The 19695-nt window shown below is 42.4% G+C and overlaps 1 protein-coding gene across 1 annotated transcript; it reads left to right on the top strand.

Annotated features, from left to right (window-relative positions):
- The first annotated feature begins 3204 nt into the window (after positions 1-3204).
- MALT1 (MALT1 paracaspase) lies at positions 3205-18623 on the top strand. The gene is given in 11 exon segments (XM_063424455.1): positions 3205-3247; positions 5368-5403; positions 7080-7233; positions 7235-7269; positions 11197-11374; positions 11656-11730; positions 12112-12329; positions 14240-14389; positions 15108-15265; positions 15793-15918; positions 18124-18623. Coding segments are annotated over 11 exon segments (1638 nt in total). The 3' UTR covers positions 18589-18623.
- The last annotated feature ends 1072 nt before the right edge of the window (positions 18624-19695 follow it).

Here is a 19695-nt window from a genome sequence, read left to right as displayed (position 1 = left end):
AGAGTCTAATTGGCCACTCTGAAATTTATGCCAGGCACCTGACAGCTGCTCTTGGCTAAGAGGCTTCTGGGATTTAAATCATTGCACTGCACTTGGGGAAAAAAAAATCAAACAAGGCATCTGGCAAACCACGTCCATCTACCCTGTCAGGAAACTCTGAGGAGGTTAATTCCTGTGAAGGGTATTCTCCATCATAAGGACATCATGTGCTTCTCAAATGGGACTGGAATTTATGTACCATAAAACCAGAGAAACATATGAACATTTTTCAGGAAGAAGAATTCAGTGATTTTTGACTGCTGAAAACACCTCAGTGGTGAGATTAAAGTCACTCTACTGTGACACTACACCCAGAACTGGGAGATGTTTTTTGTCCAAATAATCAGATGAAGAAAAGCATGTGCAACTGGAAAAAACTTTTGTTGTGGCAAATGGGGCTTTTTTTCTGTGTAATTAGTTACACACCTTCAAATCAGAAAAAAAAATGGTGACAATATGATTTAATAGTATTTATATATCTTGAGTCTTTACTATGTGAAATAAAAATGATGATTCAATTTTCCCACTTAGGAAAACTGGTAGAGCATCATAGCAGTCTCTACAACTGTAGTGATTTCTCCAGCTGATTTTCTACCAACAGCATAAAATATGCAAGTACATGGAGAGTACCATGGGAGTTTGATCTTTTAATTGGTTTGTACATTTCAGCTGGAATATCCAACTCTTTCATTGTTTGATTTTTAAAAATCACAGTTTCATTCACCTCTGCAACATGAACTCCCTGCATTGAATTCCCTTCATTGTTATAAAACCAGAGCAAACCCCTGTTGATTTGGTTTAGGTTTCCGGCACAATAAGTGGAGGACAGTTTTGTTTGTTGAATATAGATTGAAAAGAAAGTAAATCAAAGCATTCTCTGCTCACGACAGGTATCTGAGAAACTTGCTGGGTTGAAAGAAGCATTACTTTGCTAAAACCTGTGCAATAGCCTCCATATCAGATTTCCCTATCCAGCTGTCCAGAGGCCCATTAGTGCCTCTCACCATTATCAGGCTCACTCTATAATTAGAACAGCTTAGGCTTTACTTAGGCCTTTTCTAAACCCAGATTTCCCTCCCAGCCATAGCTGTCATTCAGAAGTATATGAATAGTATCTTTCAAAGTAATTTTGATTTTACATTCTTTTGTGACAAACAGGAATAAATTGCATTGAGATCAGCAGAGCAGCTCTATGTGTTAAATGATAAACATATTACTTACCCCAAATGAGATGTTCTTATCTGGCATCTGGTTTTGCTCAGACAGGCCCTGAGTCCTTTTCCTTTCCCAGTGACTGTCTTTATCTTCCTCTTCTGTTGGACACAGACCAGCCTGCATTTGCACACTTTCTCTCTCCTCAGGAATCTGTGTTGAACAGACACCTTCCTGACTGGGAGACGGAGCTCTGGATTCCCTATCCTCTGCTGCAGCCTGGAAAGACTGTCCTATAGTACTTACATATCTGCAAAGTTCTATAGGGTTTAACAGCTTGAAAAGGTTTCTCCTCAGACTTTCTGTTAAGGTACAGACAGCATGCCGTGCATTTCCCTCTGGCACATTCCTTCTCCCCTCCTCCAGCAGCAGTGAGCTTCCCCCCAGCATGTCCCCGTCGGGGCTGGTTTCTGTTATTGTCCCCAAAGCCTGATCTGTGCAAGCAGCACCTATGTCATTGGCAGAGGTGTCTACCTGGGCAGGGACAGTGCCCTTGGGCTTTGGTTCGTCCCTTGAGGAACCTGCAGCCAGATGGCCACTTCCATTAGTCTCTTCACTTCTGGGATGTTCATTTCCAGTGGCTGCAGAAGCAACAGGCACTTGATTCTTCTCTTTGTCTTTCAAAATGGTACCTTTATCTCGGTGGTGTTCAACAGTGGGAGTCATCGCTGTCTGCAGAACAGACTGACTGTACATAGAGGGGTCTTTCCTTACGTTTACTCCTTTGATTTTTGACTGATACTCACAGAAGCCAATGGGGATATCCATAGGCGTAGTGTTATCTGACACTTGGAACACACAAGGCATTTCACTGAGGAAGTAAGCACACCCATCACAATCCTTACTCAGTTTTAGATCATTTTCATCATCACTTTCTAATAAAAATTGTAATTTCTCTTTCCAGATTTCCTCTTCATGCACTGTAAGCACATCTGAACATTCAAAGTACTCCTGGTTATCATCAGAAAAGTAATAACTTGCACTTGTTACTTTCTCTGCATAAATCTCCAGAACAGCAGCAGAATTTTCAGAATTATCCTTTCAAAATCGGTGTGATTACCTACACAGGAGAAAAACCAGGCTACTTTCTTATTTTGTGGCATTCAAATGAATATAAAGATCTGGAGATTTCTTTGGTGAGGCTCAGGAGGCAACATCCTAGCAAGAAAATCTGGAGGTGTTCAGGAACCTGGGTGATCTTAGAGAGCTGGCTAGAGCTAGTTCCAATGTCAGATCCATGTCTGCAGAAGTGTTTCTAGCAACTTTCTTAGGATGATTTTTGTTCTCCTTTGCATTTTTGCAACAGGGAGGAAGAAGTGTATTGTGACCTTTAATGTTGGTACCATCACTCAACTACTGAGCATCTCAGAGTCTGCAATATTCACAGCACAGGGGATTGTCTACAATGGTGCAAAGCTGCTCCAAGAGAGCACTGGTGCTTCAGAGACGTTAGTTTTCTTTTCCCTGCTTTCCACTGTTCTCAGAATAAAGAGGAGAAACCCCTGGTAACTTAGATTGTTTGAAAATTGTGTCTGAAGTCTTTCTGACTTCATGGCTTTCATGGCTTCCCAAAATCAGATTTTTTGCTAAGGATGTTGCTTTTTCAGCAGCCCTTCAAACATCTATTCTCCAGTGGGATGATTCTGATACCTTGTTCCTTTTTCCTTCAACCTACTTGCATGCCTGTGGGATTGAGGTGTCGCAACTGTCCCCCTCTTTGTTTTTACATTTACTGTACTGTAATTCTGTGTCTAGCACAGCTTAATGTATTGCTATAGGATTTTCTCTTCTCTGTGTGGAATAAACACAAATGGTTTGATTTGCAGAAATGCAAAGCCAAAGGTCTTTTAGAAAGGTAGTTTATATTCTGTGTTCAGATTTATTTAATAATGGCATGACACATTTTTACTAATAAAATGAGGTTTCTGCTTCTTGTTTAAAGTTATTTTATTGATGTTTTCCTTCACAGAAGATTTAAGTGATCTTCAGGAATCAGGTAAGTCATAAGTTTTGAAAAACTTTAATTTTGCATCTTCACTTTATGAACTTTAACTTTCAGTTACAACTCACTGAAGGCTCACGGGGTTGCAATATAAACTTTACAGTATTTGGATGTATCTGTGTCTTGGTTTGGAAAGACAGGTATCTGTAGGGAAAACTGGAGTTTCCCTTGGAATGGAGAATGTAAAACCTCCTCCCTCTAAATTATTATAATTTTGCAATTAGGAGCTTTCAGGCAAAAATATGGGAATAGGAGTAACAGTTGTTTACTAGGAATATTAAAAATGCAAATGCAGGAATACAAAAAAAGCAAGCAAGCAAGCAAACAAAAGTCCTAGAAAACCCTGACAGAGTCAGAGATATGACCTGACACCCTCTTGTCAGGGTGTTGGAAGCAGTCCAAATAAGTCCTCCCAGAGTAACAGATGTTGTTCTGTGAAGTAGAGATAATCCTGCACAAAAAAGAGACCAGTGCTGGCAAGATGGGTCTGGTGTTTCTCCGAGAACTCAGTGGAAAACCGGCTGTCTTGGTGTATGGGATTGCTGGTTTTATGCCGGTGGAAAGTCTTTGGCTCCTCCCACTGGGTGGAGCATCTCACAATGCAATGAAGTAACGTGATCAGTCATGTGAGAGGCCTTAAATGGCCCATTCACAGGTGATGTCCCTCAGAGGAGGATGGGTGGAGGAAGAGATAAGAAGGCACTGCCTTATCTGGTGTTATCAGTTGTCCCATTAACAGAAGGCATCCGCCCTCTTCCCGCCCTAGAGTTACAAGAGATAAAGAACAATATCTCCCAACCAGTTTCAACAGATGAAAATAGAATACACATTTTTGGTTACATTTTTCAACCCAAGACAGTGGTGCATCTCACTATTGGATGATGTAATGTGTCATGTCATTGGTGAGCATTAATGGCCCATTAACAGAAGATATCCCCTGGAGGGTGGACAAAGTTGATGAAAGATATAAGAAACACTGTCCCACCTGGTTTTTACAGCTGGCCTATTGTCAGAAGGCATCTATTCTCCTGCCCCCTGGAGTTACAAGAGATAAAGAAAAAAAAATCCCCTACTGCTTTCTACAGATGAAATAGAATACCCATGATTTTGGTTACATAACCCAAGACAATCTGTAACTGAGAATTGAACAGGAGCTTGGTATCACCTTAAGAGCAGCACAGCTTTCTAGTTCCAAGAGATTTAACTTGAAGCATATAGAGAATCATACAGGTGGTATTTGTAAAATCACCCAAGGCTGTACATGTACTTACACAGATATAAAGGGAATTATCTTTCTTGTCTGTGATTTCTTGGGACTCTCAGTTTTAGCACATTGCTGCTTTCTCAGGTAATTAAGGTGAAAAAGATGTGAAGTGTCTGGCTATCACTCATTGTATGTTGAATGACATATTTCTTACAGTCATGTTGGAATCAGCCAATGTGATTTGAAGCCTGTTAGGTGTTTATTAAAGAAGTATAGATCCATAGTGTTGCTCCAGAGGGGATTATCCCTGATACAGTTTTCCCCAAATCTCAACTCCCAAAGATAGTTTCCTGGGTAAGATATCAAATACGTTTATGTTTGCCCAGCCTCAGTTTTAATCACTGAAGGGCTTCTCTGTCATACTGTGTCATGTTGTCCAGGTGTACCACTTTGGCACACTGCTTACTGTTTCTCTTGGCACAGCATTGGCTCTGCCACCCCTCCGTGAAGTACAAAATAAAAGAATTTTCACATCCAGACGGGAATCCCTGCTAAGCATTGCCCACCTTGCATGTCTGCATTTTGTTTGGGGAGGATGAACTGTTCAGATGTCACTGAAAATGCCAATGTGCAGTTTGTGACATTCAGCATCTATTCTTTCTTAACCTATCGAACTAGCTACTCACATCCTGTCAGATTGTTTGCTGGAAGAGGGTGAAGGAAACCAGCTAAACAAAAACAACAATATCAACAAAACACCCCCAAATCCCACCAAAACAAAAAGAGGGCTTTTTCTTGCATTAAACTAGCAAAGTGTTAGACAAAGCAGTGCCACTAGACTATAGCTCTGGGGAAGATGTAGCTCATTTTCTTTGGTCACTGACGTGCTGCTCTTTTCTTCTGTTTCAAGCAGATCCACAAGAAGAATCAAGTCACAGACCTGTGGGTAAGTAGTTTTGTACTGAAATGACTGCATATATTTGACATCTAGGAAGCAAATTTTGCTGCTTCTGAGTATTGCTACTACTGACACTGCCAGTGCAAGAGCTATGGGGCAAATAGAAAGCTGCAGGAAGGGAGATGAGTGGGAATTTGTGTAGTCCTTTTAGAATGCTTGCTTGCCGTTTCAGGAGTAAACTCTGTTGAAGGCACCAGTATTTTTAGTGATGCTGTGAAGCATCTTCAGCTTCTCATCTGTTTCAGTTTACTGCTTCAGATTCCTGTGGCCAGGACTTAGCCAGTGTGTTACTCCATTCCTTTGAACACTTGGAGGTAGTGGTATTGGAATGTCCTGGTTTGAAAGACCTGCTAGGAAGGGCGCAGGACCTCCCTAGAGATGGAGAATTCGAATCCCCTCCCTCCAAATTATTCTAATTTAGAAAATTGAAGGGGCTTTCAGACAGAGGTATGGGGGTAGGAATAACAGTTCTTTACTAGTATATATGACAAAACAACAAACAAACAACAACTACAGCATTAATAATAAACAGAACCAAGAACCTTGAGGGTTTTCTTTCACAAAAAGCCCGGGGCAGTTTGATCTCGGTGCCCCTGCAGGACTCCAAGAGGCTGAGCTGGAAGGGTGGAAAGTCCCGGGCTGGTGGATGAGATGAGGAGCTCTGCGCTGGTAGCTGGAGGGGCAGGGGGTGTCCCGGCAGGGCTTGGCAGTGCTGGGCTACAGAGTAGAAGGAAAGCCTCAAAGCTCCGAAGAAACAGGGGCGGTGGGGGGAGGGCTAGAGAAAACGAGCTCAGGATTCCCAGGTAAACAAGCAGATGACGGTAGATTTCCCAGGACAAGGCAGAGGCAGAGTGATGGCCGTGAACTCTTCCTGCACCGAGGGGCAGCTTGACTGTCTTTCTCGATGCTGTGAGCAAGAGAGAGCCCCTGCCCCCCCCCCAGCTCTGTCTTTTTACCTTTCCCAAAGCTGGTGTTATCTCTCCCCTCTGAGGGACACTTCCAGAGACTTAAAAACAATAGGTGTAGCCTTGTGCTGCCATGTCCTTCAACTACTCCCTTTGTTCTGTCTAAGTACTGTCATTAAGGTTTCTTAGAAACTTATGGGAAAAAATTCTGTAAGTGAAAAAGAGGCAAATCTAACCCCCAACAGGATGATATAATAGAAAGGATTGCTGTCCTGTCTTTTGAGGAAATGCTGTCCTTGAAAGCTCAACTCTCCCTGTTCTGTCATGTGGATGCTTTGATGCTGAGCTGAAGCTCATAAGAGATGGATAGCACATGTGATATGAAGAATACTTGCTAGGTTTTTTAATCACATTCTTAAATTTGCACTGTAGACTTGAGTGGTCAGGCATGTTGTCCTGTTGATACTAAACCAGGTGGAAAGGCTGCTGGTCTCTGTCAGAATTTTGTGGCTCTTTTAGGTTCGTGTGAGGGGGAGTGTTAGTGCTCCCCTCTCATGTGGGTAAGTTTTTTTCTTCAGGCTGAAAAGAGAGTTGAGCTGTGTTGTTGATGTGGGATGATTTGTAAAATCACATAAAATATTGTGCCTGAAGTGAGACTGGATAGTCTTTTCACTTTGGAAAACCTTGAATTTAAAGGTGTTGAATCCATGGAATACATAAATGTGACACTTTTTTTTTTTTCTCTGTGTGTCTTGGCAGACACAGACAAGATGGCTCTGTTAACAGGAAACGTGAGCTACTGGAATCATCTCCAGCTCAAGGCTCCAATGGTAGATGTCTATGAATTGACCAGTTTGCTAAGGCAGCTGGATTTCAAAGTTGTTTCTTTGCTGGATCTTTCTGAGTCTGAGATGTGAATTTTTACTTCTCCTGGATGAAGGAGTTTATGGTAAGGACACATAAAATCCCTTCTGAAGTAGGTCAGTTTTGTATGTATCAAGTAGGAAACATCTGGTATTTGCCTCTGCTAAACAAAATTCAGGGTAAATATGATGTATGTAGAACAGGAAGAATAAGCTAAAGGCACCCACTAGCATATCCTCTGACTTTGGTTAAAATGTTATTGTACCTTTATTTTAGAACAGATCAAATGTTTGAACTTTATTCTTTAACCACATCTAAAATTGCAGTGCATGCTTTTATTTTGTTTGATAGTATTGATAGTACTTTGCTTGTCTAGATTTGATTTTGGGGGACAAAGCACAAGACAGAAGTGAGAGAGAGCATGATGGAATTGATGCATAGAGCAAAAGCCTTGCATGGAAAAGGCCAAGAGTGACCTGGTTTGGAGTGAAAGAATAGTTCTTATGTTTTCCACTGACTGTCACTATTTTGTCATTTTTCTAAGATTGTGTTGGGGGTTAGATTTGCTTCTTTTTTACTTACAGAATTTTTTCCCATAAGTTGCTTGGAAACTCAGTGGCTGAGTGCTTAACCAAAACTAAGAAGTGGTTGAAGGAGATGGCAGCACAAGGCTACACCTATTGTTTTTGGGTCTCCAGAGAGTTTCTCTCAGAGAGGGGAGATAACGCGAGTTTTGGGGGAAGTAAAAGAGGGGTTGGGGGCAGCTTCGCTCTCTCTTGCTCTCGGCATCGGGGAGGACAGTCAGGCTGCCACTCGCTGCAGGAAGAGTTCATGGTCATCACTCCATCTCGTCCTGGGAAATCTACTGTCATCTGCTTGTCTACCCAGGAATCCTGAGCTTGCTTTCTCTGGCCCTGCCCCCACCGCCGCTGCTTCTTCGGAGCTTTGAGGCCTTCCTGCTACTCTGTAGCCCTGCACTGCCCAGCCCTGCCAGGACATCCCTGCTGTTCCAGCAACGAGAGCAAAGCATCTGATCTCATCCACCAGCCCGGGACTTTCCACCCTTCCAGCTTGGTCTCTCGGAGTCCCGCAGGGTCACCGAGATCACACTGCCCCCAGGTGTTTTGTGAAAGAAAGCCCTCAAGGTTCTTGGTTCTGTTTATTATTAATGCTGTAGTTGTTTGTTGTTTTGTCATATATACTAGTAAAGAACTGTTATTCCTACCCCCATACCTCTGCCTGAAAGCCCCTTTAATTTTCTAAATTAGAATAATTTGGAGGGAGGGGATTCGAATTCTCCATCTCTAGGGAGATCCTGCCCCCTTCCTAGCAGATACCTGTCTTTCAAACCAAGACAGATTGTATTTGCTAAGATTGTATAAAAAAACCCAGAAATTATTTAGGACAGAGAGCAAAAAGTTTTCCCAGGTCTCTACTTAATAGATTGCAGAATTCCTGTCATAAAAGTCCATTTGAGAAAACATTATTTGATCCCTTTTTGGAACACAAGGTCAGCTTATTTCTTAGCATGTCTTTTTTTTTAAAGGTTGTGTTACGTGATGCTCTGCCTGTGCAGAACTGCCTGCTCTGACATTTGGGCATTTATATCTGAGCCAAAACCTGCCCGACATGAAGCCTCGGTCTGGCAGGAACATGAGGCTTTTGAGAGCAGTTTGCTTTTATTATTCCCTGGGAAATAGATGGGCTTATCTGTTTGGGTGAGCTTCGACCTTTTTGCACCTTCTCAATTTTTCTCTATAATAGTGGACATGAATGTAAAATACTGAAAAATAAAGTACTGAAAGGCTTTAATGAATTTCTCAGCAGCACCATATGAAAGCTCTTACATGGCATATTTTTGCAGTTGTACTTTTCTAGCCAATTGATATAAAAGGTAAGCAGAACAGTTTTTCAGTGGTGTTTGGCAATAACTACTTCAGTTTAAATGATCTCTGTTCTTTCTACACAGTGGCTATTAATGGCTTAAAGCCTATAAAGGATGCTGTCAGTGCACAAATAGGTAATGATTTTTTGCCTTTTCTAGTGGGCATAGCTTCAAATAAAAGACATTGTGACTACTGCTGTTTAGTCCCTGCTACATATAAACCTGATGTCTACTAGGTTGTGTAATTCTGGCTTACTGCCAGGAAAGTGGCATTTCAGATGCTGGTCCTTAAGGGCAGGAGTAATAAACAAAGTGATGATAATTGTCTCCTCTGCTGTCTTAGTCTGTGCTGTTCTAAATGTAGGTTGCAATTAACATTGTATTCCACACAGGGTAAAAGCACAGACCCATGTGTTTGAAGGGCTAAAAATATGGAAGCTGCTTTCTTTTTAAATGAGAGGGACTGAGGGAGGGAGGGAGGCAGGCAGATATCACTTAAATGCTGGCGTTTCTGAGGAACATGAGCCTACTTAAAATTGTTGTGTGCGAGTCTCCGTTAAGGCCCTCCAAACATGTTTACTCCACTTACCCCAGGTATGTGCAGATTTATTTCTGATCTTGAGCTCAGCATATTAACTGTTGCAGGTACTTGCCACATAGCACAGTCATCTGCCAAGAATAGAAAAGGAATGTAGTCAGTCAGTCCAATTACTTACAGAATATATGCTCAGATACATAGAATCTCAAATATAACCCTGATTCAGGTCCAGATCCAAACTCTGAAAATCACTTTAAGATTTTCCTTTTAACTTAGGGCCTGACACAAGGTCATGCAGTTGCACTTGATACCATTTTTAGCTCTCTTGAAGCTTGCCAGGCTCAGGTAGCCCTCATATTTTCATTTCTTGTAGCTGTGAGTATTGAAAAGGTGAAAACATCTAGCATGCCCACCTCCACAAGCTAAATTAACAGTAGATCATCTTAGTATGTTAGGGTGAGGCTTATTTTGGGTTTCCTCTGAATGATCCAGTGTTGTAGTGACTTAAATTTCTCAGCAAATTTTAGTAAGAATAACAACATAAGAATATCATATCTCCAGCCAGCATAAATTGTCAGATTTCTGTTGACTTTTATTTAGCTGAGCACTATATTCTCATTGCAGATCTGACCCATAAACTGCTTTGACTAGATAAATAGAAATTCTTTTTAAAAGATGGAATTTGCATCATTAAGGAAAACCAGCACTGGGAATAGGCAATAGGAAAATTCAGTTAAATCATACAAGTCTCTGGTAACTGCATTTTATGGCAGTAGAGATTATTGATTCTAAGATCATCTAATCTTCGTGCAAATTTATATGACTTTAATATTGGACATTTTTATTCATATAAGGAAAATCTAAGTCCTAGTTTGCAGTTCCCTTTCTCAGGGTTGAGAAAAACTTTCTTTAATTCCCTGATCAGGTTGAGTTTTTTTCTACAAAAATATTCCATGTTTTATTGAAGATTCTAAATCTTTAAAATGTTGTAGACTATTGTGTAGTGACACATGATGGCAGGATAATAACTTCTGGCTAGGTAAGCATGCAAAGAGTTTGTTTGTTTAGTAGACCCAGAAGAGTCATGAGTCTGTCACTAGGAGATATAGCTGCAATCAACTGAACATGAGCTGTTGGTAGTTTGGTAATGGGGATGCGCTCTGAAGTTCTACCAAACTCTTCAGCATTTTTTTTTCTGTCTATAAACTGCAGACTTACTGCTGCTCAGAGCTTTGTAATTGCACATGTGGAGAAGATGTTTTACAGTTGGCACATTTCCTTGTTCCTATCTGTGAGTTACACATGACACATAACAGACTGTCTCTGTTAGAGGTCATAGCTACTTAGAGCATTTTAAGAGTATTTAACGTTGTGTGTTTATGCAAATATGTAACTGATTCTATTGTATGTGTGATTTTGGTGCTTCTTTTTGTGTTAGTGCATTGTGGAGTTGATGTTTATGTGGCTTGGAGTGGCTTCAGTGAACTCCCTGTCCCACAGTCAGCGCTGTGCATGACAGTTTTGACGCACTAAAATGGATAGAAGTGTGCAATGGGCACTGCGCATTGTCACACCTGTTTCGAACTCAGATTTGTTATACTATGCTGGCCATGGCTAGGAAAACGATGGGAACCGTTTCATGGATCCTACTGATGCCCTGAACCCCTACTGCTCAGCAAACTGCCTGTGTGTGCAGAACATCCTGCGGCTGATGCAGGAGAAGCAGACAGAACTCAACATGTTCCTGCTGGATATGTGTCGCAAAAGGTATCTCCTGCATTCCTGGGTGGTGAAAGCTGACCTCAGCTCTTTGGGATCTTAACAGAAAGCTGGGCCTCCTGCTGATGAGAAGTCTTTAGGCTGAGAATTCACTGTACTGCAGAGTTTATGGTGCTGACTTCTGTATTTGAGCAGTCAGAATTCATTCCAGACTTGTAGGAGTGAAACAAATTACTGGTTCTGAACTCTTCTTTTTTGTATTTTGAATTTGTTGCCATTATTAGTTCTCAATTTATTATTTTACTTTCTTGTGTTTCCATTTATTACAGAAATGAATATGGTGACACAATTCTTATCTTGGATGCTCTGAAGGTTACAGCCAACATTGTTTTTGGATATGCAACGTAAGGACATTTTTCTTCTTCTGTGGCACAGAAATTACTGAGATTGTATAGCTGATCTTTTTCAGAACTGTGCTGTGGGCCAGTAACCTTGGTCACTTTTCAAGTGCAAAAACTGCTGAATAGAAGTAGTCAGGAGCTTTACTGAAGTCGTCTATAATAAATTTAAGCTCCTCATATAAGCAGTTTGATGAACAGGTCTAGTCTGTGATGTCATTTTAAGAGAAACTTCCATCAGCTGCTTGCAAGGGAACACGAAGTGCAGGTCTTGGACACAACCCGGTTTTCAAGTTGTAGGGTTTCTTTCCCTATTCCCAATATAAATTTACTCTTAATCATGCAGGTTTTTCAGTGTTTTTTCCTTGTCTGATACTGATCTCACAGGTGCCAAGGAGCAGAAGCTTTTGAAATTCAGCAGTTGGGGTTGGTCAATGGAATCTTCATGAAGTTCCTGAAGGACCATTTGTTAAAAGACAAGAAGGTCACTGTTCTGCTTGATGAGGTTGCAGAAGTTGAGCTCCAGCTTACTGCACTAATAGTCTCCTCAGTCTGCATTACTGAAAACAATTTTGCTTCCATGTCCTTCCTCTCATGGTGAATGTGTTACATTACTTTGTGGAATTGCATTTTATTTAAATGGTATGCTCTGTCTCGCCCCTCAAAAGTGTATGGTTTATTCCAAGTCTGTAACCACCCCTGCAGTATAGTGTATCTGTAATCCCATTGGCCCGAGAATCAATCCGCGCCCACTTCGAATCTCCCTGTTAAGGGTGCAGAGGGAGGGAGCTCTCTCTCTGGCTCTGGAGGCCTCTGGAGGCTCTGCTCCTCTCCCCTTCCCTCTCTCCTTCCCTCTTTCCCCCTCCTTCCCCCCTCTCCCTCAGTAACCATGCTGCCTTCCTGGGGTTGGACTCCAAATAAATCCTCATCTAAACAGCACCTCACCAGCTGTCTGAAGTCTCCTTGCCTGTCTGCATGCAAATACCAGCGAACATAGGGCCTGGGGGGCCCCCCGGGGACCCTCCCCCGGGGACCCCCCCAAATCTGCCCTGCAACATTACTTAAATCTCTTTCTTGTTGTGTTTTGTTCAAATAGCAGATACTACTGGGCAGCATATTAACAACATTCCTGATGCCGAGCTTCTTTAATAGTGTTCAATTTTATACTTTCCTCTTCAGTGAAACTTATATGCTCTGAGTACCTTCCTCAAAGCATGGAGCTTTGAATTGTCCATCCACAAAATTGCTCTTCTGTTCTGTGGTGCCAGCTGCTTGTGGTAGTCCAGTCGTTTGCATGTTCATTTAAACGATTAACATAATCCTCCTTGCCTCAGAGTGCTATAGCAATGATAATGATTTGTTCTCTAAGTGCAGTAAAAAGGGCAGTGCACTGTGTTAATTTGCCTGGTTCAGTGATTGTATTTTTGAGTTGATTGGAGAAGCACTAAAGTGAAAAGTGTAGAGGAAAAGCATACTGCTTCTGTGCAAACACCTGCTCCAAGCACAGAACAGTGTCAGACTGGTGTGTGTAGGTGCATCAGCCCAGCTCTGCCCTGGGTTCAGCAGCCTCGGGCAGTTGCAGGTGGCAGAGCTTTGTGCTCTGTTCAAGAGTGCAGGGAAAGATTGACTTGTCAGGCAGTGTGACAAGCACTGCTATGAGTATTCCCAGGTGTTGGGTGTCAGGGAGTACAGAGGTGCTGTGCAGACAGTGCCAGAGGAATGTTCCCATTAATGTTCCTGGAAACAGCCCCCATGGGAAAGGCTGCAGCCTGCTGGTACCATGGTTCTTGCTGTGCCTTTGTCACAAGAGTGCAGTGCTGGCTCATGGTCAGCTTGGTGGCCACCACGTCTCCGAGGTCCTTCCCTGCAGAGCTGCATCCCAATGAATCAGGCCCTTTGTGGACCTGTGCAAGGGATTATTCCTGCCTGGGAGCAGAACTTGGTGTCTTCTGTTACTGGACTTCATGACATTCCTCTCTGACCAGTTCCACAGCCTGTCCAGGACCCTCTAAAGAGCAGTACAGTCTTGTGGGATATCAGCCACTCCTCTCAGTTTTTAATCATCTGCAAACTTGCCAAGTTTTGTACTCTGTCCTGACACATGGGTCATTAGTGATGCTGTTAATCAATATTGGGCCCTTTTATCTAAACCTAAAATACTCTCCTTGCTCCCAATTCTTTAGAATAATCTCCTCCAATGGAATTACTCACATTCTTGAAATCAGTTATTCTAATTAGGACCTTACCCAGTCAGAGCTGTGATGCTGCTTGGACTGGCTCTGAGGAACAGGGGACAATGTTGGCCAGGTCACGTGCAACCCCTCGGGGCTCTGGAGAGCTGCTTTGGCCTTCAGGGAAGGAAGAGCTGAGCAAGTAATACTTGTAAAACTGCAGCTCTTGATGGATGTGCTGGCTCTGGCATAGCCACAGCAACCGCACATTGCAGGAAGGTACAATTCAATTGGAATTGCAGCAGCACTGATTTTGAAAGAACCTCTCTGCATATTGTTCTCAGATATGGGAAAATGTCCCCTTACCAAAGGCAAGCAAGCCCTGTAGATCCACAGCAGCTTGTCAGAGAAAAGGGCATTAACTGATCCTGTTCAACAAAGCACATCTTCTGCAGAGTCCCTGGCATGGAACCTGCAGTGGGCCAAAGCTCATGGTACAGTACAGTTTGCTTTTAGATGATCCTACTGCCATGATGTGAGAAGGGAGAGCATGTACTATTGAATGGAAATGAAAGAAATTCAAGTTTGTAGCTACATTTTCATTACTATGTTCAGTTGGAAGTTTTTGTGTTGGGGTTTACCCCTACATGAGATAGTAATGAACAAGGTAATGTGTAGAATTCATGTATATTCAGTATATTTAAGACCACTCAGACAATGGAGGGGAGACTTACGGGTTGTCTGCCTTCTGGGACAGTCTTCCAGTACTGCGTGTCTAGCAGTGACATTTGTAAGATGTCATTAATCTCATTCTAAAGTCATCACCTAAAATAGCCAGGTGAACTGTATGGTAAATGTGCATGACGAAAAGAAGTTTTCAATGCAGACAACTAAGAAAAATAAAATAAGACTGAGATGAGTTCCAGGCTTCCTAGCCTTTTAAGAAGGGCAGTGGGGTTTAAGACCTTTTTACCTTTTTCACCTAAACTTGTTGGAGTACATCTTCAAATTTCTTTGACAGTTTGGGCAGAGGGTCAGGGATGGCTAAGTCTGATTGCTAAGACCACTCATCATATAGGAAGACTCTTTCAGAGATGCAGATGTTTATTTGTGATAGCAAGCACTTAATTCTTGTTTGTTAAATAATTGAAAAAGAAAAATGCATATGCTAAGTTTATATTTAGACGGTAACAATGTGTTATTTATTGGCAGAGCTTCCAGAAAGTATGTCCCTTGAATTCCAGTGTGGTGTTCAGATTCAGTTGGGGTTTCCAGCCGAGTTCTCCAATGTCATGATAATCTATATACAAATAGTTAAGAAGCCCCCTGAAATCATAGCTTGCAGAGCCCACATCACAGACTTCCTACTCGTAAGTGCTTCCTGCTGCTGTCTCGTGATCTTGCTCCACTGAAGTTGAAAATTTTCTGCTCTACCCATATCAAGCTGCATCTTGTATAGTAAAATGGGTCTTTATTGGTGATTGATGAGAGACGGGAAGACTGATTTGGTGATCAGAATTCGATTTTACTCAGGTTTCCCAAAAGCTTATATACTATTTCAAAAAGGTTAATAATTTCTACTACAATAATCAGGTTAAAAATCACACAGAAAACTCATGCATTTTACAACAATTCTTTGCTTGCAGAAGTTGATTGAATCTTCTCTCTTCCCGTAAGCAGGTTTAATCCCATCTCCTGTAATTTTCACAGTTCTGTTTGTTCCTGCCATGGCATCTTGGTTATCAAACTAGCTATGCTAATCAAGTCTGTTTGACTCTCTGTCTTGTGTATTCCCATAGGTCTTAAGTGCTGCAACTTCTCAAACTGAAAGAAATACTATTTTATGGTCTACAAATTCTATATCATCAATTAAGTCCTCTTTTTTTTCTTGCAACAGGACTTGGATGTAGATCATAAAGAGGCAAATAAAGAAACTCCTGAGGAAACTGGAAGCTATTTAGTATCAAAGGACCTTCCCAAACACTGCCTCTACACCAGGCTGAGTTTACTGCAAAAACTAAGGGTTAGTATATACTATTCATTACAAGTTTGCCCAGATAATTGACACTATTTCTGTTGCTTTGCGGTTCTGTTGAGGCAGTTGTGTATTGTTATTGTAGTAAGATCTTTGGAGGGAAAGAATAGATAATAACACAGTTCAGTGACTAATTTTAGCTGAAAAGTAAAAGGCAGGGAATTGATGCATATGCAGTCCTGAAACTGGTGTGCGAGGCCTTTTGTATTTTCCAGGCCCATGCTGAACTTGGCCAAGATGGTTATTTTTGTGCAGATCACCTATTGCATGCTCTGAGGGCGCTCCTATGCTTTTTAGGAAGAACATGACCTGAAGCAGAGCACAGGCTGATGATACACAACACTTTCATCTCCTACTAATGACTTTGTAAGTGTCCTGGTTTGAGGGGAAAAGAGGTTTTTTTCAGGAAACTGAGGTCAAACCAATCAGTGGTCAGGTTTGAATGTTGACACCTTCGGTGGCCACTGAGAGGTTGGACACACCTCTGAGGACACAAGGGGTTAAAAGCAAGGCCTCTCAGATGGACTTCCTCTTTCCTGGCTCTGCTTTCAGCAGAGGAGCATCCTTCTCCTCTACCCTGCCCAGGCTGGGTGGGGGAGGGGAGCCAGGTAGGGCTGGCTGAGGTAGGCCTTGGGCCCCAGGGGGGGGGAAGAGAGAGAACGGGACTGGACCTGAGCCAGCCCCATCCAGGATGGAGGGGTGGAGAACTTCGGAGCTGCCTTCTGTCCCCCTGTCCCGTCCCGTCCCCCCCCCGCCCCCCCGTTTCGTCTCCCCCCCCGCCCAGGGAGAAGGTGCCGAGCTGCGAGCTGTGTGTGGGAGCTGCCGGAGTCTGCGAGTGCCTGAGCCTGTGGCCTTGTTGGGAGACAGAAGCTTTTAACTCTTTCTAAGGCGGAGGAGAACTGTTCCCAGACATTGATTCTCATGGCTGGTGGTTTTAGAAGAGACAGGACAGCCTGGGACCAAGATGATAAAGGAAGATGAAAAGAACCCCTCTTGATTGCTAGGGATGAAGAAGAGTGGTCTTTTGGGCTGGACTTTTCTTGTGTAATGCTAGCCATAGATGGACTCTGGACTCTCCTGAACATAAATAAGACTGTATTTGGGTGGATGCTTTTTGGTTCAAAACCAAAGACTTTGTGGCCTATTCTTGGAACCCTCGGCCCCAGGGGTAAATGTTGGGGGGGACTGCTGTCCCAATATGAGAAGATGGCTGGTTTTTGGTACTTGGCCAAACATCCTTAAAAGAGCCCTTTATGCGGTTTTGGTCCATGGACAGTGGTGAGAGCACTGGACATGGAAAGGAGGGTGTCACCCTGGTAGAATTCTCTGGGTGGTGCCATGGGTGACATGGGAACACGGGAGGATGGACCTGTGTTTCCTGTGGGGGGTCTGTGGTGCAAGAGACTCCTCTCTCCCTGGATGGATTGAAGATTGGTTTTTTTAAGGGATGATGACTTGGATTGGGAACCCAGGGTTGTGGAAGGTTTAAGCAAGTAGATGAGGGTAATGTGCTAGTGTTAACTGTTGAGCATGTAAGGGATGGAAATTGGGGGGAGGAGAGGAAGTGTTCTGGGAGGTTTTCTTTTCTGCTTTTGGGTGTTTGGGTTTTCTTTTCTTGTCTACTGTCTGTTGTTATGTAGTTTAATAAAGTTTTCTTTCTATTTCAAGTTTTAGGCCTGCCTTACTCTGTTCTTGACCACATCTCACAGTGGTTTATTAGGAAAAACAAACACTCATGGGTGTACTGGCATTTGGCCAGCTTCAATCCATGACATTCTTGAAAAAGGACATTCCACCCCTTATCCCATATCGTGAACATGTTACTGAACACAGTGTAAAAACTTTCTTCTCACTGGCTCCTGGGCACACAGTTTTTGAAAGGTTCTCACTTCAGCAGACTGGGGCACTGCTAAGTGTCTCTGTATCTTTGTGTCATGAACATCTGTGCCAGACACAGCCTGGCATCTCTTCTACAGTGCTTTTAGCAGTTGAGGTAACACAAGTGCTTCTGGAAATACAGACTGTTCAGTGAACAAGTGGTGACCAAAAGAAGACCTCACCATTGTGTGTCTCTAGCTCCTAAAAAGGTCGCTCTGCTTCTCCAGGAGACCAGAGCCTCTCTAAGGGTTTCCTGTAGACTTTATTTGGAGAAGAAGTGTAACTTTTTCTCTCCCCCTCTTTCTGCCTTTACAGGAACATTTAATCTTCACTGTTTGCTTGTACTATGAGTATACAGGAATAGAAGATACAATGGAGGAAAGAAAGGAAATTAATGTTGGAAAGCCCCTTATTGATAAATTAGGCCTTCACCATGGATTCAAAACCAAGAAATGTCCCTGGACCTGTTGCATGCCTGGTTATCCTTTTCATAATCCAGTAGAATTGAGTCCAGAAGCAGCTGAATACTACATCCCTACTCATTGCCAACCCAATTCCTGTCCAGGTGTTTACCATCCAAACTGTTCTTGCTCAACCAGCATCACACAACCAGAGGCATGTTCCTGCAATGGAACTTCCAGGATATTGGCTTCAAGACATGAAGTACAGCATTATTCACCCACTGTGGAAAAGAGTAATGTACCAGTAGAGACCACTGATGATACTGTTGAACTGGAATTCTTCCTCTCTGACAGCCTTAGCTTCTCTGAACAGCAATAGGTGGGATGTGTTTGGAATAGACCAGTGTGGCATCCTTGAACAGAGGGGCCTCCACACTGCCTCTCCATCTTCTGGAGTTTGGAGACTTGTGGACAAGGCCCTGGAGAATCTAGAGTAGGTGCTGAGAATGAGGTTGTGATGATTTTTTTTCATATCCTAAGAGACAAAACTGGACCAATAGATTTAGGAATGAAAAATGCATGATTTTTAGATTTTTTTCACCTATTTGTTGTTTGATACAGAGAAAAATCTTAACTGCTCAGAGTTTCCTATTCTGTTCTTTGGCCATCATGTGTTAGGATCAGTCACTGATGTTCCAGTGCCTTGGATGTAACCAAAAAGCAGCTCTGACTGCATTCTTCTCTGTTTGTCAGATGTCCAGTGTTTGGCAGCATCTGAGATGGATAAGATCTGTGCAAGGAACCCAAAACCTGAAGAGCCAGCAAACTGACATCCCTTTTTTTTTTTTTTTTTTAAGAGAACTACAGATTATCAGAGGAAGCAAAATCATGGAATCATACTGTGGTGGACTGTTTTTATTATGATCTTTTTTCTTTTACATAACACTTAAGATTTTTGATGATCTGATATCTGGTTTTTCATGTTCTGGATGAACACTAACTGGAAAGATGAGGGAAAGTGTCTGCTCATAGCAAGAGAGGTATTATATGGTCAGTCTCACAGACATGCTGAGGGCTAAAACAAGGATCACAAGAAAATTGATCTTTTATTAGGTATTTGAAAGTCTTGATGCTTTGAAAATGCAAAAATATTGGGGTGTGAGGAAATTAAAATCAAAGGGAATTTTCAGACAGGGGTAGTAGCCTCTCCTGCACTGGTAATATGGAGAAGAAGAATTGCTTTAATTAAGATCCCCATCATAAAAACAAAATAAGTGGATGCTATTGAGGCAGACAAGCCAGTTTCAATCTCCAGTGGAGAGTGCTGTGATCTGGTGGCCTGGCAATATGCTGGATGGGCACTGAGGGATGTCCTGGTGTGGCCATAAAACTTTTGAGATGGGAATGTAATGCATCTTTAACTAGATCTGGTTATTCATGTTGCTCTGTGCTGAAAGGTGGATATAGGTACATGGATATAGCTATT

Source organism: Prinia subflava (genome assembly GCF_021018805.1).
Source record: "Prinia subflava isolate CZ2003 ecotype Zambia chromosome W unlocalized genomic scaffold, Cam_Psub_1.2 scaffold_33_NEW, whole genome shotgun sequence".
Lineage (NCBI taxonomy): Eukaryota > Metazoa > Chordata > Aves > Passeriformes > Cisticolidae > Prinia > Prinia subflava.
This window is presented reverse-complemented; position numbering and strand designations above follow the sequence as displayed.